Source organism: Salvelinus sp. IW2-2015, linkage group LG30 (genome assembly GCF_002910315.2).
Source record: "Salvelinus sp. IW2-2015 linkage group LG30, ASM291031v2, whole genome shotgun sequence".
Classification (NCBI taxonomy): domain Eukaryota; kingdom Metazoa; phylum Chordata; class Actinopteri; order Salmoniformes; family Salmonidae; genus Salvelinus; species Salvelinus sp. IW2-2015.
In genome coordinates, this window is record NC_036869.1 from 25200131 (window position 1) to 25226885 (window position 26755).

Sequence of the window (26755 nt, forward strand, 5' to 3'; positions counted from 1 at the left end):
CACCATTAAAACAACATGAGGCAATTGTATTGATCCATGCATAGTTATTCTATTCTATTATTTTATTAATTGTGACCTGAATAGAAGCAAGATGTGTTCCAGATCAGACTGGAGGCATACTGTAACATGCAGGGATCCATTGGGAAAATATATAGCTGGCAGTGGCACTAGTGGTTAAATCAAATTTTCATGCCAACAAATTAATCTAACCTTTATTTGTGCTCTGTCTGGATCTAAACATACATCAAATACAATACATGTGCATGTCTGAATGTATTACAATGTATAAAGTTAGAAAAACTTGATTGGATAAAGAGTATAAAAAAAGTTATATATATTTATATATATATATTTATATATATAAAATTGAGATGAAATGGAGTCCATGTGCACCAGTTAGAACTCAAGGCTTCACATGATGGGGCAGTTCTCCATTCTAGATCCACTCTGAAAAATGAGATATATTTTTTAACATACACTGTTTGTTGTGCAAAATATCTTAATATGTTGAATAGCTCAATGATTATACAACCAGAGTTCTGTGTCATTAAACAGGTTTGTGTGCTTTCCAGCAGATGAAGTGTAGATTTCAAATGGGCCTACTTATAGGGACTAAAAATGCTGTGTGTCTGTGGGACTTATAGGACCTACCCTACGAGACGTGCTGCTGCTCACAACATAGGAGTGTGGGAGGAGACCCTCAGCGATGCCCCCACTTCGGATGGAGCGGGAGGCGGAGGACACAGAGAAGCCGCCGCTGGACTTGCTGTCAGCGGGCAGGCCACAGGAGCCACACCGGCTCCGCAGGTTATACTCACCATCTCCTCCGCATGTGCTATGGGCCATCTGCAGGGGGCGTCAGAGATATATCTAATAGCCACACATTCATTTKGCTGCATTCCTTATGGACGTGCCAAAGTCCGAAGTCACACCCTTTTCATACTCAATTGGCATTTGATTGCACTCACCATGTCATCATCATCCTCGTCAAATAGGGTGCGGGTCACCTTCCTCATAGCCATTTCCTGAATAGAGAGAGAGATCCGTTGCGTGTCACAAACTATAATATGAACATGTTTGTGGGGGCATGGTTTTGTGGGCGGCAGGTAGCCTAGTGGTTAGAGCGTTGGACTAGTAACCGAAAGGTTGCAAGATTGAATCCCCGAGCTGACAAGGTAAAATTCTGCCTTTCTGCCCCTGAACAAGGCAGTTAACCCACTGTTCATAGGCCGCCATTAAAAATAAGAATTTGTTCTAAAAACTGACTTGCCTAGTTAAATAAATGTCAAATAAATAAATAAACAGTGAGTGCCCACCTCTCCGTTGGCACTGATCAGAGTGGTCTGGAAGTGGTCTCCACTGCCCCATGAGGTCTGGGTCTTCCACACCAGGTCAGAAGGGGGGTTGTGGCTGCCGCCAGCTGCAGATGCCCAGATCTGATTCCCCAAAAGAACATTCAGAAGTATTTTCATTTTTTTTCACAGATAAAATTACTACGTTCAGCACAATGGTAGTTGGAGCTTTTCAGATACCCTTACCGTGACCCTCTGTCCAGCCTTCAGGGTGAATTTAGGGGGGAACTTGAAGGTGACGGGGGTGCCGGAGCCCATCTGTCGCTTCAGCTGCCAGTTTCCCAGGTTCTGGTCCTGTGGCAGTGATGTAGAGGATGGATTTACTGTAAATCCCTAATTAAAGTGCTAAAGCAGTGGCAATAGATTTGTAAATGTCACTCTTCAGCCTCATCCTATCAACCTAATACGAAAACAAACTGACTTTAATGTGTAAAATGCCAAACAAGCCCCTCTCACCTCATCTGCTTTGTTGCTGAGCAACACATACTTCCCATCCAGGTCCACTTCATCCACAGTGACACGTCCACTGGCAGAAGCCTGCTGGGTGATGCGTGTTCGCGCCACTGTGCCTCCTGTCAGGCCTGAGGCCTCACTGTCGGTGTTGTTGAGACGCCGCTTCTTGGTAGAGGAACTGCAGTGGACGGTACGGGTGCCTGATCCACTTCCTGTCACTCGTGTGGAGGGAGGGCTGGGGGACAGACGCAGCCTGGATGGAGTAGAATTGATCCATGGGTTTTAACAACCGAGATGGGAGAAGAGCAAGAGTAATTTGTGAATGTCTGAATTTGACATGTATTTGTGCTTCTGACCTGTGTATACAGTACTTTTTAATACTGTATGTGCCACATGTGACTGTTTGTAGCCCTGTGAGTAAGTACATGTGTTTTGTCAGTATGTAAAAATGTACAATATGCATTAGTAGTGGTCCCGTGGTCCCGTGTGGCTCAGTTGGTAGAGCATGGCGCTTGCAACGCCAGGGTTGTGGGTTCATTCCCCACGGGGGGACCAGGATGAATATGTATGAACTTTCCAATTTGTAAGTCGCTCTGGATAAGAGCGTCTGCTAAATGACTTAAAAATGTTTGTTTTTTTAAATGTAGAAAAGGCCTTCAGATGGAGTATTTCTAGTTCGTCCCTTTAGTTAGAATACCCGACAGATCATCAGTCAATCACCACCAAATTTCTATCCAATCAGAGACATTCTCTTTAGCCTGTGTGTTGTAAGTCCCGCCTCCAAATTGTAATTGCTTATGTATCGTCATTGCTAGCAACTAGCTAGTTAGCCAGGCTAACTATTTTCTATGCATCATGCACACAGTGCATTGCAGTTATGTTTATGCTTGAGATATAAGAATATTTATGTCCTTTTATTATCGTGGTCAGAGTTTGTTTACATTGTACAGCCTGCTGGTAACTGCGGCAGCTTATTAGCGATAGCAGTTTTAAGTTGTGTTAGTGAGCGCTCTCGCTCTGTCCACCATTTTCATGGTCAGTACACAGTTATTGCACATTGTAGTGGTCACGTGTCCTTGCGTGCCACTTTATAGTTTACCGTCTATGTTAGCATACTAGAACTGTATTGTGTAGCAGTGTATAGACTGCAGGTGTATTCTGCTATTGTGATTCATGTTCTCCTACACTGCATTATATTTTAGATGTAATGGAAGCCTATTACATACGGCATATTAAGTCAGTATTGTATTCACATCTGTGTGAAGCCTTATTTCATTACATTAACATAGCAAATTGTAGTAAGCTTATCTGGTTAAGCCTTTATACTGTATGCATCTTATAGTAATAATCACATATTATTGTGTCCTATAATATGTTCCTTTTTCTATTTCTTGTAAAACCACATCCTACAGTTGTTCATTAAAGAACCCTAAAAAGTACCAGTGTATGGTTCATGGTGGTGAGGTGATTAGCCAATTAAGACGGCATCCATACTGCTCTAGCCTTGTAGTTATTCAATATCAAAACCAGCAAGCTAGCGTAGCTATCAGGACAGATTTAACCCTGCCCTATTTTACAAGTATTGTATGTGTGACTATAAAATGCATATGTCTATGTCTTCAGTATACCTCTGCTCCTCTCCCTCCAGTAGCTTTCTGTAGGCAGAGATCTCCATGTCCAGGGCCAGTTTGACATCCAGCAGCTCCTGATACTCATCGAGCTGCTGCTGCATCCTCTGTCTCATCTCAGCCATCTCTCTCTCCTTATCCCCCAGCAGACGGCGCGTGGTGTCCCTCTCACGAGACAACGCCTCCTCCAGGTCCCTCACCTTCGCCTCACGGGCTGCCAACTGGAATGTGCGGAAAGGTTCTTGTGAAATGGGTACAACTTACTTATTGACAGGGTATACACATTTTGAACAGCTAAGCTAGCTAGCTAACTTAGTCTAGTTGTTTTCTCAAGGTCAGGGTCGGATGTTCCTTGCAACCGGGAACTAATCTATTTTTCAAAATTAAAATTGATAGATTTCCCAAAGAAGCATCGCAGTGAATAGCCTAAATTGGAAAAGTTTCCCCTACCGACCTTGAATAAAATTACATTTTAACTTACTTTAATGGTTGTCTGTGTGGTTGGCCCTTTTGCAGGTAGGAATGTGAGAAAATATGTCTACAGGAAAGTATAATTACATCAACTTTTCAAAGCGCTGGAAGAGCGTTCAGATTTCTATCACCTGAAACGTGCAGAACCATGTAAACACGTTGCACGAGCTCTAGAAGTAGGCATGCGTCTCATGCATGTATTTTCATCTTGTACGAATGCATCAGGTGATAGAAATCATCTGAAAGCACTACCAGCACTTTGAAAAGTTGATGCAATTATCCAAAGGACCAACCGCATAGACAACTGGTAAAGTACATTTAAATATAATTTTCTTTAACATTCTTGCTTGCAGAGCTTGTGAGAAGAAATTTTCCAAATAAATGTAAGGCAGCCCAGCCCTAACACCTGACATTCTGCTAATTATTTGTATTAGACACTATTCATTTAACTATTCAGTTCTCTCTTGTTTTGGAGTAAGATGGATGTCTGAACCCACTAACCATTTACACAGGCGTTCTTTGTATGATATGAAATAAAGTGTTGATTCTTTGAATTAAGTATAGTGTATTTTATGGTCATTTAACATTCCCTGTTTGTCTGTTTCATTTGATTGTCACTCACTCTCAATTTGTCTGATGATATTGCATAGATTTGCAGCTGATGTCCTTGATCATCGGTGTGGGTGTAACAATCCCTGTATGGCTGACCTGGGATTTAACCCCTGTCTACAACAGCACTTCATACCCACAACCCAGCATCCATTATCCTAGTTGGGCTAGGATAACAGTACTTTAGGTCTAAGGGTGGGTGACATCACCACACGATGGTTACTAGGATTTTGTCTCACTTTGTCTTTCCTTGATTCCTCACATCCCATTTCCTCACCTGTATTGTATTGGATGAGAAGGTACAAGGTCCCTACCCTTCTGACCTTCTCCAATGGGTTTTGAGAAGGAGGAGAGAAATTGTGGAAGGATGAATTGAGAAATAGCCTAGCACCTGTCAACTAGCTAACGTGCAACACACTCACACATCCTTCTCCGCATCAACCTCAGCAGTCAGCAGAGCAGACTGTGTGAACTGTCAATCTAGCACCCCCATTGGAATGTGACACAAAACAAGGGACGGTGTGCTTTAGGAGCATGTGGACGCCTCCGAGTGGTCGGGTAGGCTGTTTGGAGTGTTTATCCAACTGGATAAAAAAAATTACAGACCTCTACATGCTTTGTAAGTAGGAAAAYCTGCAAAATCGGCAGTGTATCAAATACTTGTTCTCCCCACTGTATGTTTTGTTCGATAAAGTTCATATTTATATCCAAAAATCTCAGTTTACATTGGCGCGTTATGTTCAGTAGTTCCAAAACATCCGGTGATTTTGCAGTGAGCCACATCAATTTACAGAAATACTCATAATAAACATTGCTAAAAGAAACAACTGTTATGAATGGAATTTTAGATCCACTTCGCCTTAATGCAACCGCTGTGTCAGATTTTAAAATAAAAAATAAAATAAAAAAGCACACCATGCAATAATCTGAGTACAGCGCTCAGACACAAAACCAAGCCATACARATATCCGCCATGTTGTGGAGTCAACAAAAGCCAGAAATAGCATTATAAATATTCACTTACCTTTGATGATCTTCATCAGAATGCACTCCCAGGAATCCCAGTTCCACAATAAATGTTTGATTTGTTCGATAAAGTCCATAATTTATGTCCAAATACCTCCTTTTTGTTCGCGCGTTTAGTTCACAATCCAAACTCACGACGCGCGGGCAGGTCCAGGCGAAAGTTCAGACGAAAAGTCATATTACAGTTCGTAGAAACATGTCAAACGATGTATAGAATCAATCTTTAGGATGTTTTTATCATAAATCTTCAATAATGTTCCAACCGGAGAATTCCTTTGTCTGTAGAAATGCAATGGAGCGCAAGCTAACTCTCACGTGAATATGCGTGGTCAGCTCATGCAACTCTGGCAGACCGCTGACTCATTCAGCTCCCATTCCCCCCTCCTTTACAGTAGAAGCATCAAACAAGGTTCTAAAAACTGTTGACATCTAGTGGAAGCCTTAGGAAGTGCAATATGACCCCATAGACACTGTATATTCGATAGGCAATGACTTGAAAACCTACAAACCTTAGATTTCCCACTTCCTGGTTGGATTTTTTCTCAGGTTTTTGCCTGCCATATGAGTTCTGTTATACTCACAGACATCATTCAAACAGTTCTAGAAACTTCAGAGTGTTTTCTATCCAAATCTACTAATTATATGCATATTCTAGCTTTTATGGCTGAGTAGCAGGCAGTTTAATTTGGGYACGCTTTTCATCCAAAATYTACCCTAGTGAAGTTGATTTAACTTCAAAATACATCACCAAATATGTTGCTTGAAATAAAACTAATGTTATGTACCATCCTGGCTTGATGATATGCAGTTCAACATTAGCCCCACAAGGTGTCAGTGCTAGCATCTGTAAAATTCAGCTTTACTGTAAACACACCACTAACTAGGTCTTGTAACGTGAGGCTGATAATACATGACTAGCACAAGCTAGCGGTTCATTAAAACTACAGTTTGTTACTTTAAAAAGTAAGTGGGCAATACACCTGAGTAAAATATAGTTGTGTTTTGGAGGATGCAGACGAAGAACTGAGTGACAGATTGATTAGGGGGAGAGGGGTTGATAGTTGGGTAATTACTGCTGCTAGCTAACTTACGATGTAAATATTGTGGCAGTCAAACATTGAATTTATATGCTAGCTACATAGTTACTTTGTTGGCTGTCGTGAGAGAAATTCATTTATCTAGCTAGCTGGCTAACAATGTAAACTGATATTTTTCTACCTTCACATCACGCTAGCTCCAGTGATATTATTTGCTGTGCTAGCCAAATGAAACACCAGAGCAAACAGAAAATATACAGGAAATAAATGTTGTCTGATGATTTTGTTTAGTGGATCTGGTATTAACAAGTCAATGTGTGTATATTAGTAATTTGTTCCGTTTTCTGGTTGGATCTAGCTAGCAATTATGGCGCGCTGCAGCACCGGATGTTTACTGGGGAATAATCTCGTGGAGAGATGAAACGGTGAGAATCTGTCAAGCCTCACGTACAATTATGTGATTACGAGCAGCAGTAGTTCCTGGTTTGGGGTTTTCTTCATTGATTATTTGGACGAATCAGGATTGTGCGAAGGCGGAGTTTAACTAGTGCAGTGATTTTTAAGTCTGTGTGGATGATAAATGGTTTCCACTAACAAAAAGTAGCTTTTTGGCCATGATAAACACGGGTGAAATTAGCGAAAAAGAGGGGTTTGGATGAGAGTTTGCGATGGAGGAGACTTAGCTTCCTTCCTTTCCACAAAGGTAATCACAATTGTTAAATGGCATGAAATGACAAACTTTCGCGAGATAATTTCACTTCTGGGTAACCGAGATGAACTGTGGAATCTTTTGGTTGCACATGTGTATATAACTTGTTATTGTTTTGACAAACCTGAACAAATACTGTACCTGTTTTTGCAGCTGGCTGAGTTGGGCAGACATAGACTCGATGCGTACTCTGGTCTGCTGCAGCTCCTCATGGGCTGCCCCCACCAGGTGGCTGCTCCTGTCAGCAGACTGACGGGCATTCTCCAACTGGCAGAGAACAACAAAAGGGCATCAGTCCTTGGGAGCATGGGGACCAGAATCAGTGGTCGTCTAAACTGATGCTCTTCATCCCTTAACTATGCTGATTAAATGTACTTCAATCAATCACTTAAATCTCTCAAATGGTAGCATGCATGTTGGCCTACAGCTTTCTGAATATACTACTAGCAGGCACATTGCACATCATGAAGCTCTCTTTCTCAACCTCAAAATCCGATGGATGGGCTACCTTAGATGTATAGGTTTTCTCTATGTCATCCTTGTACATCTTGATCTGTAGCTCGTGCTGGGAGCGCATCTCCATCAGGGCCTCGGCCAGCCTGCTCTCAAGGTCCTCCTGTTTTCCGTTACCCAGCTCCACCATGCAAGACTCGTGGCGTCGCTTCGTTTCTCTCAGCTCCTGTAGGAGATTTACCAACAAAACTAAATCTTAAGGACCCGTTTCCCCGACTCAGATTAAGCCTGTTCCTGGATTCAAAATCATTCTCAATGGCAAGCGTTTGTACATTCACTCTGCCAAAACAGTACACAGTAAAGGTGTTCTGCATACATAGGTTTGGTTTGCTTCTAGTAGAACTCGGCTAGGCGAAACGAACACCTGTGCTCACACATTCCCTGAAGTCCTTCGCTTGAATAACGAGAAATAAAGCGACAACATTACTGTTGTTTGTCCCTCGAGCCACTGTAGTAACAACATAGCCAGAAACACTTCCACAAACTATTCAGGAAATAAATCAAGAAATCAGACATKTATTTTGAGGGCTAACATGCTGACCATACAGCCCGCGTTGCATTTCAGGTTAAATAACAACCCAATGTTTATATTCCAGGACAAATTAGCTAGCAACAGCAAGCTAGCTAGCTAAATGTCAATGAATATTTAATTTGTTTCGACCTGTCCCCAAACTAATATAGTTGGTTCAGAGTTTGTTTTGAATTTTGAACCTACGTGTCCTGATCATGTCTGGTGTGGATGGACAAAATCAACATGCGTGCGATGACACATGAGGACGCACGCGCCCAGTCTAGTCTATTTATTTATTTTATTTGACCTTTATTTAGCTAGGCAAGTCAGTTAAGAACAAATTCTTATTTACAATGATGGCCTGGCAAAAGGCCTCCTGTGGGGACAGGGGCTGGGATTAAAAATGTAAATATATGATAAAACACACGTCACAACAAGAGAGACACCACAACACTACATGAAGAGAGACCTAAGACAACAACACAGCATGGCAGCAACACATGAAAACACAGCTTGGTAGCAACACATGACAAAAACACGGTAGCAACATAACATGGCAGCAGCACAAAACATGGTACAAACATTATTGGGCACAGACAACAGCACAAAGGGCAAGAAGGTAGAGACAACAATACATCACGCGAACAGCCACAAGTGTCAGTAAGAGTGTCCATGATTGAGTCTTCGAATGAAGAGATGGAGATAAGACTGTCAAGTTTGAGTGGTTTTTGCAGCTCGTTCCAGTCGCTAGCTGCAGCAAACTGATAAGAGGAGCGACCCAGGGATGTGTGTGCTTTGGGGACCTTTAACAGAACGTGACTGGCAGAACGGGTGTTGTATTTGGAGGATGAGGGCTGCAGTAGGTATCTCAGATAGGGGGAGTGAGGCCTAAGAGGGTTTTGTCAGCATCAACCAGTGGTTCTTGCAACGGGTATACGGAGATGACTAGTTTACAGAGAAGTATAGAGTGCAGTGATGTGTCCTATAAGGAGCATTGATGGCAGAATAGAAAAAGAACATATAGCTAAGATATTTGGTAAAGTATTTCTCAAGTGAAAAACGAAAACTAGTCATCTCTCGTTGAGTGAAGTGATTCGAACCCACAAATGCTCCAGATACTCAACTAGTCTAAAGAAGGCCAGTTTTATTGCTTCTTTAATCAGAACAACAGTTTTCAGCTGTGCTAACATAATTGCAAAAGGGTTTTCTAATGATCAATTAGCCTTTTAAAATGATAAACTTGGATTAGCTAACACAACGTGCCATTGGAACACAGGAGTGATGGTTGCTGATAATGGGCCTCTGTACGCCTATGTAGATATTCCATTACWAATCTGCCGTTTCCATCTACAATAGTCATTTACAACATTAACAATGTCTACACTGTATTTTTGATCAATTTGATGACAAAAAATTTGATTTTCTTTCAAAAACAAGGACATTTCCAAGTGACCCCAAACTTTTTAACGGTAGTGTATGTGCGACATGTTTCGAATGGGAAGCATATGGTAAGCTTTTAATTTAGCCAATTACCTTTAGCTGGCGAATTAGCTGTAGTTGCCTCATTAAATGCTTTCAATATGAATTTCTACAATTTATAGTTGGTTTGAAGTTTTTAAGACATTGAAATTTGGAGCTATTAACCTTTTCAAATATTATCCCATGTACACCGTGTCATTTATTGATGGTTCTTAATAACTAGCCCCATAAGGATATTRAATGTCAAACCAAATTAACCTTGGGCATTATGATGGGGTCATGTGCAGCTGCGCTCCTAATTGATGATGACTTGGGTGCTGCCAGCTGTGGGCATGTGGGCAGGATTGACATAAACCTAACCCAAGGAAAACTGTTATGGAACCCTTCATTACGTGACATACCATTTTTTCCTATCTCGCAAATCTTGAGTTTTGTACGAGACTGACTTTATGACAAAAATGATTCTATTTACACTTTGTAATCAATTTTAACACTATAACAAATGTTTCTGTCTCATATCGATGCAACATCGGCTGTTTTCAAAACAAAAGAAGTAGCTTTTTAGGGGCAGTAGCTGTTTAATCTAAATCTTAATCGAGAAACATTACTGACCCATAATGATTACTACTAGTTTCACTGCAAACTAGTCATGGAGGTCTTAAAAAGTCTTAAAATTATGATTATCATCATCATGGTAACAGTAGTGACAATGTCAGACAGTCTGACCTCTTTGTAGAGGTTCTTCTGGAACTCCAGCTCTTCTTTTACTGTCTGGATGCGGTTCTCTCCATCCACTCTCCTTAGCATCTCATCCTGCAGCTGCTTCTTAGCATCGCTCAGACTGGTCTCCAGCTGATCCGAGTCAGAAAGAGAAATAAGATGTTAGGGTATGGCATTCACACACATGTAGGCAAGCACACACAAGCATGCACACAATGAGAAGAGATAACAGTGTCAAGATGGAGAGATTGAGTCAGAATGAACTGGAGTGAAAAAAGTCAGTGACTCACAAAAGCAATATTGGGACAATAGTGTTGGACAATAGCTGTGTGAATGGGATTGATAGTGTCTTGGAGAACCAGACAAATTGTGAGTGAGTTCACCTTGGCTAGCTGGGCCTTTAGGTTCCTGACCTCTGCCTCAAGGTTGCGTTTCTCTCCCAGGGCAGTGGTCAGGGATGCATCCTTAGAGTTCAACAAAGCCTCCAGGTCCTTCAGCCGGAGGAGCGCACCCGCCAGGTCGGACTCCTTCTTTGTGTTCCTGAGGAGACATGCATTCACTGGAATCACTGGTTTGTATGAACATAATTATGATGAGCAGTCTCTTGGAGTGTTGAGTAGATTTTTATATAAATACAATTAAAAATATATAATTTTATCCGTACACTAACCTCGTCCCCAATCTCAATTGCTACAGAAAGAGAGAATGTCAGTGACAAGAGAATACCTACACCGACTTGATTACCTACACTGATTATCCCTTCAACAAATAAATCATGTAGATGTAGAACTGTTTTTCCAACAGTTCCTTTTTCTCATTCATACAGCTGTATCCTTGGGCTATTTTAGGGAGATGAAAGCCTGGAGGAGAAAGGTGGGAAAGCCTGGGAATGGGTGGGGGTGTTTCCAGCCCTGTGCTATGAGTCATAGTTATATCTGTATCCATCCACTGTGACGCATATGGTAGCCACAAGCCACAACCGTCTTTGTTTGGCTGAGAGGCTGCCATGGAAACCCGGCCTGCCTTTGCCAAACACAAGGCTGCCACCATCTCAATATTTATGAAAAAATAATGGAAGCGGGGAGTGGAACACTCCAAACACTGCCACGTATTGTACATTTAGGTTGTGTCCCAAATTGGCACTCTATTCCCTTCACAGAGCCCTATGGGCCATGGTCAACAGTTGTGTACTTTGTAAGAAATAGGGTGCCATTTGGGACAGAGACATGATGACTGGAAAGCAAATGGGAAAGTGTTAGTCACTGGGCTTGGATGCTGTATAGTAGGATGGGATGGGAGCTATTTGATGGTTGCAGTCAAACTGCATTGAGCAATGAGGAAAATTAAGGTATTTGCAAAATAAAACCGTAATCATTCGACACATGCAGAAGGCGTAGGAAGTGGGTGTGTGTAGGCAAACTATAGTCACCGGACAGTTTCATTAGGTCACGAAAATGGATTGCTCCTACAGTCAYGGCCATAGCTTGTTATGTAAAGGAGGCAGACAGGCATCAAGGGCATTCAGTTACTGTTCGATTGAACATTAGAATGGGAAAAACTATTGACCTAAGCGACTTTGAGTGTGGTACAATCATCCGTGCCAGGCACGCTGGATCCAGTATCTCAGAAACGGCCACCCTATGCACAAAACAGTACTGTAGTAATGAGGTTTGTGCAGTAGGCTTTAGGCCCAAAATATTATCACCGCCTATTGGCTTTGCTGTCAATTCCCCTGCAAATGCATTGTTGTTCTTCTCAGACAATGTTTTGGAGGTAGGCTATATGATCACACAAGTAATAGATCAGTTGTTGTATTACTTGTGAGGCACAGCTGAGTGAGCATACATTTGAATAATTAGCTTTTGAAAATTTTAGTGGGCTGATGGAGCTGATAGTCAGTCTGAGCTCAGCAGAGGTAGAGGGCAGCAGAGGGTCCACCTCTCAATGTCCCTCCACTCTCCCTTTCCTCCGCTGACAATAACCAAAATGGACACCCTCATCCAGCTGATGGTGAAGCTTGAGTCGCACCGCATTTTTTTCTGCCTCATGCACAAATTAATGTTGTTACTCCTATGACCAGAGAAAGTGAAAGATTCCTCGGTATTAAACATTTCCCAAGCCGCTAATAACAACAACAAAGCAAACCTATCGATACACTTTCCAAAACATTCATTATAGCAGCAAATCAAATTGTATTTGTCACATGCACCAAATACAGCACCTTACAGTGAAATGCTTACTTACAAGCCCTTAACCAACAATGCAGTTTTAAGAAAATAAGAGATATAAGAATAACAATAGCGGCGCAATAAACAGGGGGTACCGGTGCAGAGTCAATGTGCGGGGGCACTGGTGTTAAGGTAATATAACATGTAGGTAGAGTTATTAAAGTGATTATATATAGATAATAACAGAGTAGCAGCTGAGTAGAAGGGGGGGGGAGGGGCAATGCAAATAGTCTGGGTAGCCATTTGATTAGCTGTTCAGGAGTCTTATGGCTTGGGGTTAGAGCTGTTTAGAAGCCTCTTGGACCTAGACTTGGTGCTTCGGTACCGCTTGCCGTGTGGTAGCAGAAAGAACAGTCTATGACTAGGGTGGCTGGAGTCTTCTGGAGTCACAATTTTTAGGGCCTTCCTCTGACACCGCCTGGTATAGAGGTCCTAAATGACAGGAAGCTTGGCCCCGGGGATGTACTGGGCCGTACGCACTACCCTCTGCGGTCAGAGGCCGAGCAGTTGCCATACCAGGCAGTGATGCAAACCGTCAGGATGCTGTCGATGGTGCAGCTGTAAAACCTTTTGAGGATCTGAGTACCCATGCCAAACCTTTTCAGTCTCCTGAGGGGGAATAGGTTTTGTCGTGCCCTCTTCACGACTGTCTTGGTGTGCTTGGACCATGTTAGTTTGTTGGTGTTGTTGACGCCAAGGRACTTGAAGCTCTCAACCTACTCCACTTCAGCCCCGTCGATGAGAATGGGGGCATGCTCGGTCCTCCTGCAGTGCTGGTTGTAGCGCGAGTGGAAKTAGGGAGAACGCACATTTTATGACTTATAAAAGTGTTAAATAGAAAGTGTTGACAGTGCTGAGTAAAAACTTTGACATGAACTCACTCATAAAAATAGCAGCTCTTTGCTGTATTCATTGACAGTYTGTCTCTAGTCATGGTTTTAAGTGTAGAAATCTCACAGTATCAACTTTGCTGTAGCAATCTTTTACGCCTGCTACATTACTGCACACACGATAATCTGAGCCATCTGATTGGCCATTGGTAGGCCTATAGTGCACTTGATTTGCTCCTCCCAGGCCTGTTCTGGAGGCAAAGGGGGCACCGACCCTGTACTAGGGATGGTAGTTCGTACCTTCAGATATATGAAATTGTTCAAAATGGGAACACGTCGCCTACCTGGCGTGCAGGGAAGCTGAATAGAGTGCGGCTACCGCCAACAGCGTGAGACGAATGAAAAAAAATGCTGTTCTGGAGGCAAAGGGGGCTCTGACCAGGTACTAGACTAGTACCTAATAAACTGTCCGGTGAGTGTATATGCTACTGATAAGCACAGAAACAGCGTAATTCTTTCATGCATGATAAGTGATACATTATAGGCTAATACAAATGACCTTAAGGCCTGATTAAATTGTATTTGAGGTCAAAGACAAACAAGCCTTTAATCAGAATCAGAACAACGTCTTCAAAAGGCATTCAAGCATCCCAGTGCCCACAAGAATAGAGATGCAATGTAAAACATCTGGATCTGTTCAGATCTTAGGAAACTGTATATTTGATGACATTTTTAATCAGAGAGACAAAATTTCCGTTGAAACCTAGTCGTTCACGTGGTCAATGCATGCTCTTGAGTTGGTTCCCCAGTAGGCAAAGGGTTGTTATATAACCACTGGAGACATGGTGGCAGTATAACTTTTACATCTTAAACCTATTTGGGTGAGTCAGAGAACCCAAACTACTCCAGAATGGAAACAGTAGGCATGGAAAGTTTGAATCCGACGCTCAACCATCACACAATGCTCAACCACCACACACACTTTCATAGGTTCAACTGGCTCTGTAAACATGTGCAAAATGTGCCTAGCTTTTCCGGCTGTCACAGAATGATGTAATCAGACATTCTTACTCTAATTAATAGTCTAATAATACTAAACTCAGTTCAACTGAATGGCACATCAACGMTCCACCGCTCTCCCTGCACTCTAATGACACACAGACACACAAACACACACCAGGACATTACAGTATGAATGTGTTGCGGTCTTCACAGGGAAGTGCGCAATAGCTACATGGCAGATTATCTTTCTTAATTGAGGGCTTTATCAATTGCATGGTGGGGTTTATAGGATAAAAACATGGTTTTTATATTGGAATMTACACCGATGCTGTAGGTACCTGGCCTTGAGCTCCTTGTAGTCCTCCCGCACCTTGCCTAGTTCCAGCTGCAGTCGAGCACGCTCTTTGGCCACCGAGTCCAGAGTCTGCCTGGCGTCAGCAAGCTCGGCCTCATAAGCAGCCTTCATGCCCTTCATCTCCCGGCTAATCTCGGTCTCCGATTCAGTAATGCGCAGCCGCAGCCCCGCATTCTCAGATTCCAGCGAGCGCACCTTGTCGATGTAGACGGCCAGGCGGTCATTGAGGTTGCACAGGTCATCCTTCTCCTGCAGCCGCGTGATGCGGTTGGGGGAGAGCGGCGTGCTCACGCCGCGGGGGGTTCGATTCTGGTTAGGCGTCGTCATGGTAGGTGAAGGTAGCCTAGTCTGTACAGGGAGATAAAGATCTTTCTGTCAGAATTTCAGAACAAGGCCTAGGCCTATATCAAAGTCAACTAACTTGTCATTTGCATATGAATATCACAAACACTCAAATAATCATGAACTTCAAATAATCATAAATCTCAGCACTGTTGCCATAGGCCTTTCTAGACATTAGATTCCAACCCTACCGTTATACTTCTTTACACTGAGCTGCGGTTGTGGCAACTAATAGCTAGTGTGCGGACGAAAATTGCAGTTTTCGATGTATCAGTTTGGATATAGGTAAAACTTTGGAGTACAGTGGAACATCCCATCCCTGCATTGAGTCACTTTTTCCAACCCATATCTCGTGCCGGCTCTGCAGTCTCTTAATCTAACCATGATTGTTCCGACCCCAGTGCAGCTCAGTGTTAACAAGCATAACGGTAAGGTCGGAATCTGCTGGCTAGACATTAACATGCAAAAATGTAAAAATGTTATCTTACATTCCAAAAGAAAGTCCTGCTGCTGGAATTTGAAAACAACTGAGTCTAGTCATTCAAAACTTTGGCCATAGAAAGGCTAATCATAATTTAACTTGTCATTTAAAAAAAATATTATCTGTTGGCTAGTCTTTGATATGTAATTGGATAATCAACTCTACCAAAAACATAAGTTGTGTCTCTATTTCATAGGACAATTTTCCATGAGACTTACCTTGAAAGGTGTTGTAGAAGGGGGAAAGTGTAAATCAGCGTCTGATGGTCAACTTGTCTTTCTGACTGTGAAAATAGCTCCAGTTGTCAGTGTATGTTCTGTAAATGAATTACCAGCCTAGGAACACTGTCTGAGAATCCGTCTGTTAGTGCCCATATATTTGACCACAGAGAGAGAGAGAGATTTCCTCAATGCTCCGCCTATCTTCCCCTCCCTTCATTCACTGGGTGTGTGTGACTTTTAAGGATGAATGTTGAATTGCCCAAGTAAATTCATGATGCTACATTTAAATTGCAAAACAATTGCTCAACACTAAAAGTGCTAATGTAAACATGGTTTGTCAGTATTAAATTCCATGCTTCTTTTATTTCATTGGTGTACAGCTTTTGCCTCTACATGAGTATATCAACTACGAGGTTATAGAAAACATGTCATATTTGATAGTAGGCTATGCAGTCAGAAGTCATCCCTATTCGTGGCAGCTGAACACTTCAATATAACCCCAAACTACCAAAACTGTGCTCCCTCACAAACAATGTGATTAAAAACACAAATGGGTAGTTACATTGATGATTATTTCAAGGCAATATTTAGTTCCAGTAAAGCCATAATAACTAGGCAATGGAATTCTGCAGACTGTGGTGGAGAGCCACTGTAGCTATGACTCATAGACATGAGGAAATAACTAGCCAAGTCCTCCCTAGTGCTACAAGCAAGGAAAGCAAAGCAATCACTTGGAGACCAATAAAGATATGTGTTTTAATAAACTAGTGTATGTAATCAAATTGTGAGAAAGATTGCACACTGAATGTTTATTTTATTGATTTTATTTCACCTTCATTTAACCAGGTAGGCCAGTTCAGAGCAAGTTCTCATTTACAACTGCAACCTGGCCAAGATAAAGCAAAGAAGTGCGACAAAAACAACAGAGTTACACATAAACAAATGTACAGTCAATAACACAATAGAAAAATATATGTACAGTGTGTGCAAATGTAGAAGAGTAGGAAGGTAAGGCAATAAATAGGCCATTGAGGAGAAATAATTACAATTTAGCAATAACACTGGGTGATAGATGTGCAGATGATGTGCAAGTAGAGATACTGGGGTGCAAAAGAGCAAGAATATAAATAACAATATGGGGATGAGGTAGTTGGGTGTGCTATTTACAGATTGGTTGTGTACAGGTACAGTGATCGGTAAGCTGCTCTGACAGCTGATGCTTAAAGTTAGAGAGGGAGATATAAGTCTCCAGCTTCAGTGATTTTTGCAATTCGTTCCAGTCATTGGCAGCAGAGAACTGGAAGGAAAGGCAGCCAAAGGAAGTGTTGGCTTTGTGGATGACCAGTGAAATATACCTGCTGGAGCGCATGCTACGGGTGGGTGTTGCTATGGTGACCAGTGAGCTGAGATAAGGCGGGACTTTACCTAGCAAAGACTTATAGATGACCTGGAGCCAGTGGGTTTGGCAACGAATATGTAACGAGGGCCAGCCAACGAGAGCATACAGGTCGCAGTGGTGGGTAATATATGGGGCTTTGGTGACAAAACGGATGGCACTGTGATAGAATACATGTTGGAGGCTATTTTGTAAATGACATCGCCGAAGTCAAGGATCGGTAGGATAGTCAGTTTTACGAGGGTATGTTTAGCAGCATGAGTGAAGGAGGCTTTGTTGCAAAAAGGAAGTCGATTTTTGATTTAATTTTGGATTGGAGATGCTTAATGTGAGTCTGGAAGGAGAGTTTACAGTCTAACCAGACACCTAGGTATTTGTAGTTGTCCACATATTCTAAGTCAGAACTGTCCAGCGTAGTGATGGTAGTTGGGCGGGCGGGTGCGGGCAGCAATCGGTTGAAGAGCATGCATTTAGTTTTACTAGTATTTAAAAGCAGTTTGAGGCCACGGAAGGAGTGGTGTAAGATCGTTTGGAGGTTTATTAACACAGTGTCCAAAGAAGGGCCAGATGTATACAGAATGGTGACGTTGGTGTAGAGGTGGATCAGAGAATCACCAGCAGCAAGAGCGACATCATTGATATATACAGAGAAAAGAGTCAGCCCGAGAATTGAACCCTGTGGCACCCCCATAGAGATTGCCAGAGGTCCGGACAACAGGCCCTCCGATTTGACACACTGAACTCTATCTGAGAAGTAGTTGGTGAACCAGGCGAAGCAGTCTATTGAGGCTATTGAGTCTGCCAATAAGAATGAGGTGATTGACAGAGTTTCAACGCCTTGGCCAGGTCGATGAAGACGGCTGCACAGTACTGTTTATTTATCGATGGCGGTTATGATATCGTTTAGGACCTTGAGCGTGGCTGAGGTGCACCCATGACCAGCTCGGAAACCAGATTGCATAGTGGAGAAGGTACAGTGGAATTCGAAATGGTTGGTGATCTGTTTGTTAACTTGGCTTTCGAAGATTTTAGAAGGGCAGGGTGGATATAGGTCTCTAACAGTTTGGGTCTAGAGTGTCTCACCCTTTGAAGAGGGGGATGACCGCGGCAGCTTTCCAATCTTTGGGAATCTCAGACGATACGAAAGAGAGGTTGAACAGGCTAGTAATAGGGGTTGCAACAATTTTGGCAGATAATTTTAGGAAGAGATGGTCCAGATTGTTGTGAGCCCAGCTGATTTGTAGAGATCCAGATTTTGCAGCTTTTTCAGAACATCAGCTGTCTGGATTTGGGTGAAGGAGAAGCGGGCGGGGGTGGGCGCTTGGGCAAGTAGCTGAAGGGGGTGCAGAGCTGTTGGCCGGGGTTGGGGTAGCCAGGTGGAAAGCATGGCCATCCGTAGAAAAATGTTTATTGAAATTATCGATTATCGTAGATTTATCGGTGGTGACAGTGTTTCCTAGCCTCAGTGCAGTGGGCAGCTGGGAGGAGGTGCTCTTATTCTCCATGGACTTTACAGTGTCCCAAAACTTTTTGGAATTAGTGCTACAGGATGCTTATTTCTGTTTGAAAAAGCTAGCCTTAGCTTTCCTAACTGACTGTGTATATTAGTTCCTGACTTCCCTGAAAAGTTGCATATCGTGGGGGCTGTTCGATGCTAATGCAGAACGCCACAGGATGTTTTTGTGCTGGTCAAGGGCAGTCAAGTCTGGGTTGAACCAAGGGCTATATCTGTTCTTAGTTCTACATTTTTTGAATGGGGCATGGTTATCTAAGATGGTGAGGAAAGCACTTTTAAAGAGCAACCAGGCATCCTCTACTGACAGGATGAGGTCAATATCCTTCCAGGATACCTGGGCCAGGTCGATTAGAAAGGCCTGCTCGCTGAAGTGTTTTAGGGAGCGTTTGACAGTGATGAGGGGTGGTCGTTTGATCACGGACCAATTACGGACGCAGGCAATGAGGCAGTGATTGCTGAGATCCTGGTTGAAGACAGCAGAGGTGTATTTAAATCCATGGTTACGGATTTAGGGTTGTACCTGGTAGGTTCCTTGATAATTTGTGAGATTGAGGGCATCAAGCTTAGATTGTAGGATGGCCGGAGTGTTAAGCATGTCCGAGTTTAGGTCACCTAACAGTACGAACTCGGAAGATAGATGAAGGGCAATCAAATCACTTATGGTGTCCAGGGCACAGCTGGGGGCTGAGGGGGGTCTATAACAAGCGGGAGCGGTGAGAGACTTGTTTCTGGAAAGTTGGATTTTTAAAAGTAGTATCTCGAATTGTTTGGGCACAGACCTGGATAGTATGACATAACTCTGCAGGCTCTCTCTGCAATAGATTGCAACTCCATCGCCTTTGGCAGTTCTATCTTGTTGGAAAATGTTGTAGTTGGGGATGGAAATGTCAGGATTTTTGGTGGCCTTCCTAAGCCAGGATTCAGACACGGCTAGGACATCAGGGTTGGCGGAGTGTGCTAAAGCAGTGAATAAAACAAATTTAAGGAGGAGGCTTCTGATGTTAACATGCATGAAACCAAGGYTTTTACAGTTACAGAAGTCAACAAATGAGAGTGCCTGGGGAATGGGAGTGGTGCTGGGGGCTGCAGGGCCTGGGTTAACCTCTACATCACCAGAGGAACAGAGGACGAGTAGGATAAGGGTACGTCTAAAGGCTATAAGAACTGGTTGTCTAGTGCGTTCGGAACAGAGAGTAAAAGGAGAAGATTCCTTTGCGTGGAAGAATAGATTCAAGGCATAATGTACAAACAAGACTATGGTAGCATGTGAGTACAGTGGAGGTAAACCTAGGCATTGAGTGACGATGAGAGGTTTTGTCTCTAGAGGCACCAGTTAAGCCAAGTGAGCTCACCGCATGTGTGGGGGTTGGGACAAAAGGGCTATCTAAGGCATTTTGGGCAGGGCTGGGGGCTCTACAGTGAAATAAGACAATAATCACTAACCAAAACAGCAATAGCCATGGCAGATTGACATTAGGGAGAGGCATGTGAAGCCGAGTGATCATAGGGTCCAATGAGTAGCAATAGGTGAGTCAGGGAGCCGATTCAGTAGTCGCTACTACGCTAGGCATGCTGGAGACACGGCGATTCAGACAACTAGCGGGCCGGTCCTAGCAGATGGGCCTTCGGCGACATCGCAACGGAAGAGCCTGTTGAGACCACCTCAGACGATTACGTCGGCAGACCAGTCGTGATGGATCGGCGGGGCTCCGTGTCGGCAGTAAAGGGTCCAGGCCCAAAGACATACACTGAGTGTACTAAACATTAGGAACACCTTCTAACACCCTCCTAATATTGAGTTGAACCCCCTTTTTCCTTCAAAGGTGTCGAAAGAGTTCCACAGGTATGCTGGCCCATGTTGATTCCAAGTTGGCTCCCAGAAAGGAGACATCATTGGAAGACACGAGGAGTTACTGCAATGCCTTATGGAGGGACTCCTTACCCTGGTGGAATGCCATGACCAGGCGTTCGATACATTGCTGGAGAAATTCAGCGGATTCTCTACAAAGCAGCAAGCCACACCATTCATTCTCCAGACTTTCAGCAGGCCCGCCACCAGGAGTGCTTATTCCCAGTCTACTCCAGTGTCCCAAGATCCCTGCTTACATCCTCCGGAGCATTACGCTGGAGATTCTGGAATCTGCCGGGCCTTTCTCTCCCAGTGCTCCCTTGTCTTCGAGCTGCAGCCTTCTTTGTTCCCCTCGGACTGCTCGAGGATAGCATGCATCATGACGCTGATGTCCGGGAGAGCACTTATCTGGGCTACGGTGGTGTGGGAGCAACAGTCTGCCGTCTGCCTCAGTCTGGAGGAGTTTGTGGCGGAAGTATGGAAGGTGTTCCAAGTCTCCGTTGTACGGGAGAGAGGCTGCTCATAAACTGCTCCAGCACAAGACTCCCATAGTGTGGCAGACTACGCGGTGGATTTTCGCACGTTGGCGGCTGAGAGTGCCTGGAACCCGGAAGCATTGTACGACATGTTCCTTCACAGATTATCGGAGGTGATCAAAGATGAGCTCGCAGCCTGGGAGTTGCCCATGGACCTAGACTCCCTCATAGCCTTGACCATCTGGATCGGTGGGCGGCTACGAAAACGTAGGAGGGAGAGGAAATCTGTCCCGTCGCCTTCGCTCGCCCTCGATTCCCACCTCGACTCCCAGAATCCCGGAAAACCCGGAAGGCAGTTCCGAGAAACTCCGATGTCCCCCAAGTGCTCACGGGAACCGCCAAGGGCGGTCAACTCACCTCCTCCAGAGCCCAAGCTACTGGGGAGGGCTCGATGAACGTTTACGCAGACTGAACACCAGGGGCTGTCTGTATTACGGGACTACAGAACATTATATTTCCACCTGATGAGGCTCATCAGTAGGCACAAGTACTCTGGTGAGCTGTACAGGGATTTTCCTATCTCCCAATACTCCCTTCTCCATGCTACCCTGTTATGGGGTGAGCAGGCCAAATCACTCCGAGTGCTCATTGACTCTGGGGCTGATGAAAGCTTTATCAATGCTACCTTGGTGTCACCACTCAGCCCCTCTCCATTCCCATGGACGGGGGGCGTTATATTGGCCGAGTCACCCGCAATACGATTCCTATCAATCTACGAGTATCAGGGAATCACAGTATGCAGAGTGTATGCAGTTCCTGCTCATCGAATCTCCCCATGTACCCATGGTTTTGGGATATTCATGGCTCCAGAAGCATAATCCCCTGATCGACTGGGCTACTGGCGCTATCGTGGGTTGGAGCCCGTTCTGCAATGCTCATTGTCTCAAGTTGGCCCAGCCTGCCCCGGGACATCTCCCTGCAGGCTTGAAAGAAGCCTTGGACCTCTCCCCCATTCCCGCGGAGTATCTGGACCTCCGGGAGGTCTTTAACAAGGCCCATGCTACCGCTCTCCCTCCGCATTGACCCTACGACTGCACTATTGACCTTCTCTCAGGCACTACACCCCCTCGGTGGCGGCTTTACTCTCTGTCGGGTCCGGAGTCCAAGGCTATGGAAGAGTACATTGAAAACGTACTCGTTGTAGGGAGTATTCGCCCATTGGCCTCCCCCGCCGGCGCAGGGTTCTTCTATGTGGAGAAGGACAAAAACCTGCGCCCATGTATTGACTACAAGGGCCATAATGACATCACGGTAAAAAGAATGCCCCTCTACCACAGCTCCTCGGCTTTCAAACCTCTTCAGGGAGCGACCATCTTCTCTAAGTTGGACCTTCAGCACTATGAGTACGTAGTTATGCCATTCGGGCTGACCATCGTACCCGCGGTGTTCCAGGCCCTGGTCACCGATGTGCTCCGGGACATGCTGAACCAGTTCGTGTTTGTGTACCTCAACGACATCCTGGTCTTTTCCCGGTCAGCTCAAAAACATTTCCTCCACGTCAGACAAGTCCTTCTCATTAAAGCGGAGAAGTGTAAGTTCCATCACTCCACTATCTCCTTCCTTGGATACGTCATCGCTGCAGCACATATACAGATGGTGAGAGCAGTGGTAGATTGGCCTCAACCCACATCCAGAGTGCAGCTGCAACGTTTCCTGGGGTTTTCTAACTTCTACCATCGCTTCATCCATGGTTACAGCGTCCTGGCTTACCCCTCTCAGCACTCACCTCTCCCAAGGTTCCCTTCACATGGTCGGGAAGATATTAATCCCTACAGGCCACTATAGTAAACTGAATTCACTGTCATGTTCCTGGAACCATTCCTGGACAATCCTAGCCTTGTGGCAAAAATCTATTTGCAGATGTACACTGTGTACACTGCTGCCATGAAGGGATGCACCTGRTTGGCAATGATGTTCAGATATCCTGTTGCATTCAAACATTGCTCCACTTTTATCGAGGGGGCCATTGTGTGCCTTTTAAACACAACACATCATCACACCACCACAACCAGCCTGCAATGTTGACATGTGGCTTGATGGATGCATGTACTCATGTGGTTTTCTCCATAACCTAGTGCAGTCATAAACTGCGGTCAAGTCAGCCGACACTTGCAAAATGCTGTCAAGCCATCAGCTCTTCAGTTTCCACCTGAATTTGCGTACGCGAATAGACAACACTTTACGGTATTGAATGTTTTCGGGTAGGGAAACTGAGTCAGATGCAATCTCATGCAGCACTCCACCAATCAGGCCTTTACGATAGAGTGGCCGGACGGAGCCACTCCTCAGTAAAAGGCACATTACGGCCCAATTGGAGTTTGCCAAAAGGAACGTAAAGACTCTCAGACCATGAGAAACAAGATTCTCTGGTCTGATGAAACCAAGATTGAACTCTTTGGCCTGAATGCCAAGCATCACATCTGGAGGAAACCTGGCACCATCCCTACTGTGAAGCATGGTGGTGGCAGCATCATTCTGTGGGGAAGTTTTTCAGCGGCAGGGACTGGGAGACTTGTCAGGATCAATGAACAGAGTAAAGTGCAGAGATCCTTGATGAAAACCTGCTCCATAGCGCTCAGGACCTCAGACTGGGGTGAAGGTTCACCTTCCAACAGGAAATTTGAAAAAAAATCTAAAATCCTGTTTTTTCTTTGTCATTATGTGGTTTTGTTTGTAGACTGATGAGGGGGGGGGAAATATTTAATCAATTTTAGAATAAGGCTGTAACCTAACAACATTTTGAAAAAATCAAGAGGTCTGAATACTTTCCGAAGGCACTGTAAAAGCTAGGTTTTAGCGAAAGTATAAACAAATCCGTTTCACAAATCCTCTAGATACTTTTGATAAACAAATGTATTGAGCTAGCTATCTGGCAGTCCAGGCATTACATGATAGGCTGCACTAGCACAACTAGCTTGTGTCCACAACTAGCTAGCTTCTAACTTTATCCACTGCCTCTCACATTACCCAAAGCCAACAGTACCGTGGCACTGTAGGCGCTGCTGGAGCAATCCTATTTCTGGTCATAATGTTGGTGAGTTGCTCTTATATCCAATAATTCCTCCCGACTGTATGTAATAAAACCTAATATTTCCTGGGGTAACAATGTAAGAAATAACACATTAAAAAACAAAATAATGCATAGTTTCCTAGGATCGCGAGGCGGCCATCTCTGTCGGCGCCGGAAGTTAGAGCATGCGCAGACCAGCTGGCTGGTGTGTTTACGGACATATTCAATCAATCCTTATCTCAGTCTGCTGTTCCCACATGCTTCAAGAGGGCCACCATTGTTCCTGTTCCCAAGAAAGCGAAGGTAACTGAGCTAAATGACCATCGCCCCGTAGCACTCACTTCCGTTCAAATGAAGTGCTTTGAGAGACTAGTCAAGGACCATATCACCTCCACCCTACCTGACACCCTAGACTCACTCCAAATTGCTTACCGCCCCAATAGGTCCACAGACGACGCAATCGCAATCACACTGCCCTAACCCATCTGGACAAGAGGAATACCAATGTAAGAATGCTGTTCGACTACAGCTCAGCATTTAACACAATACTACCCTCCAAACTCGTCAATAAGCACGAGACCCTGGGTCTTGACCCCGCCCTGTGCAACTGGGTCCTGGACTTCCTGACAGGCCGCCCCCAGGTGGTGAGAGTAGGTAACAACATCTCCACCCCGCTGATCCTCAACACTGGGGCCCCACAAGGGTGCGTTCTCAGCCCCCTCCTGTACTCCCTGTTCACCCATGACTGCGTGGCCATGCACTCCTCCAACTCAATCATCAAGTTTGCAGACGACACTACAGTGGTAGGCTTGATAACCAACAACGACGAGACTACCTACAGGGAGGAGGTGAGGGCCCTCGGAGTGTGGTGTCAGGAAAATAACCTCACACTCGATGTCAACAAAACAAAGGAGATGATCGTGGACTTCAGGAAACAGCAGAGGGAGCAGACCCCTATCCACATTGACGGGACAGTAGTGGAGAAGGTGGAAGGTCAAATTCCTCGGCGTACACATCACAGACAAACTGAAATGGTCCACCCACACAGACAGCGTGGTGACGAAGGCGCAGCAGCGCCTCTTCAACCTCAGGAGGCTGAAGAAATTCGGCTTGTCACCAAAAACACTCAAACTTTTACAGATGCACAATCGAGAGCATCCTGTCGGGCTGCATCACCGCCTGGTACGGCAACTGCTCTGCCCACAACCGTAAGGCTCTCCAGAGTGTAGTGAGGTCTGCACAACGCATCACCGGGGGCAAACTACCTGCCCTCCAGGACACCTACACCACCCGATGTCACAGGAAGGACAAAAAGATTATCAAGGACAACAACCACCCGAGCCACTGCCTGTTCACCCCGCTATCATCCAGAAGGCGAGGTCAGTACAGGGGCATCAAAGCAGGGACCGAGAGACTGAAAAACAGCTTCTATCATCAGACTGTTAAATAGCCATCACTAACATTGAGTGGCTGCTGCCAACATACTGACTCATCTCTAGCCACTTTAATAATGAAAAATTGATGTAATAAATGTATCACTAGCCACTTTAAACAATGCCACTTTATATAATGTTTACATACACTACATTACTCATCTCATATGTATATACTGTACTATTCCATCTACTGCATCTTGCCTATGCCGTTCGGCCATCGCTCATTCATATATTTTTTTTTATTCAGTCCTTTACACTTGTGTGTATAAGGTAGTTGTTGTGAAATTGTTAGGTTAGATTACTTGTTAGATATTACTGCATAGTCGGAACTAGAAGCACAAGCATTTCGCTACACTCGTATTAACATCTGCTAACCATGTGTATGTGACAAATAAAATTTGATTTGATTTGATTGCGTAAACAGGGCTGACACTAATTAGTCGACTAGTCGATTGTTTAGTCGATTGTTTGGTCTTAGGCGGTTGGTATAAGAGTTTTGTCAATTTAGTCATTGTATTTTGTTTGGAGCTCTCCTGTCAATGTTGAGTAAGGACACGCACACATAGAAGTAGGCCTATAGGCTACCTGGCCTGCACACAAATGTAGGCATATAAATGTGCCCATTTGGGGACCTGATAGTATTTCTGATTGGCTTAACGCACCACCACTAATGCTTCTCAAAGTAATATTTTCTTCACCTCAAAACAGCAAGCAAACAAAGTCAGGTTTTACATCCATTGAGAATTACAATAGTTCCTTACTGTATTAGAAAAATATTTCCAGCTCTCTATCCCTTTCGATAACCACTCAGTGTGAAAGGGAAAAATGTAATGCTCTGATCCAATGGAAATGTCAAAAAATAGGCCTACCTGATTACTTCTTATCAGTGCTTGACTTGGACTGAAAAAGGTTCCAATACTCATTTTGGGTGCTGGTACTTTTTATATTTAGGTGCAGGAGCTCCACAATACTTTTGAGCTAATATTCTATAAGAGAAATAGGAGCTCAAGCAGTAAATCATTTAAGGTGCCGGAACTCAGCTCCG

General features: G+C 44.2%; 1 protein-coding gene and 1 long non-coding RNA gene across 3 annotated transcripts; one reads left to right on the forward strand and one right to left on the reverse strand.

The window, feature by feature from the left end:
- LOC111954759 (lamin-A) lies at positions 1-26755 on the reverse strand. 2 transcript variants are annotated; one of them, XM_070436116.1, is made up of 14 exons: positions 26580-26755; positions 15965-16029; positions 14907-15271; positions 10892-11048; positions 10515-10640; positions 7794-7964; positions 7427-7552; positions 3434-3654; positions 1809-2058; positions 1539-1646; positions 1317-1436; positions 969-1025; positions 652-846; positions 1-447 (listed from the first exon to the last, which is right to left on the reverse strand). In XM_070436116.1, the coding sequence occupies exons 3-14, from the start codon at positions 15248-15250 to the stop codon at positions 412-414; spliced, it is 1911 nt and encodes a 636-aa protein (XP_070292217.1). In that variant the 5' UTR covers positions 15251-15271; positions 15965-16029; positions 26580-26755; the 3' UTR covers positions 1-411. The 2 variants fall into 2 exon arrangements, with proteins under 2 accessions (XP_070292217.1, XP_023830444.1); XM_023974676.2 differs by lacking the exon at positions 26580-26755 and having other exon boundaries at positions 15965-16101.
- LOC111954761 (uncharacterized) lies at positions 6414-7669 on the forward strand. Its single transcript, XR_002876036.2, has 3 exons — positions 6414-6502; positions 6935-7001; positions 7439-7669. It is a non-coding gene; the product is annotated as an uncharacterized lncRNA (long non-coding RNA).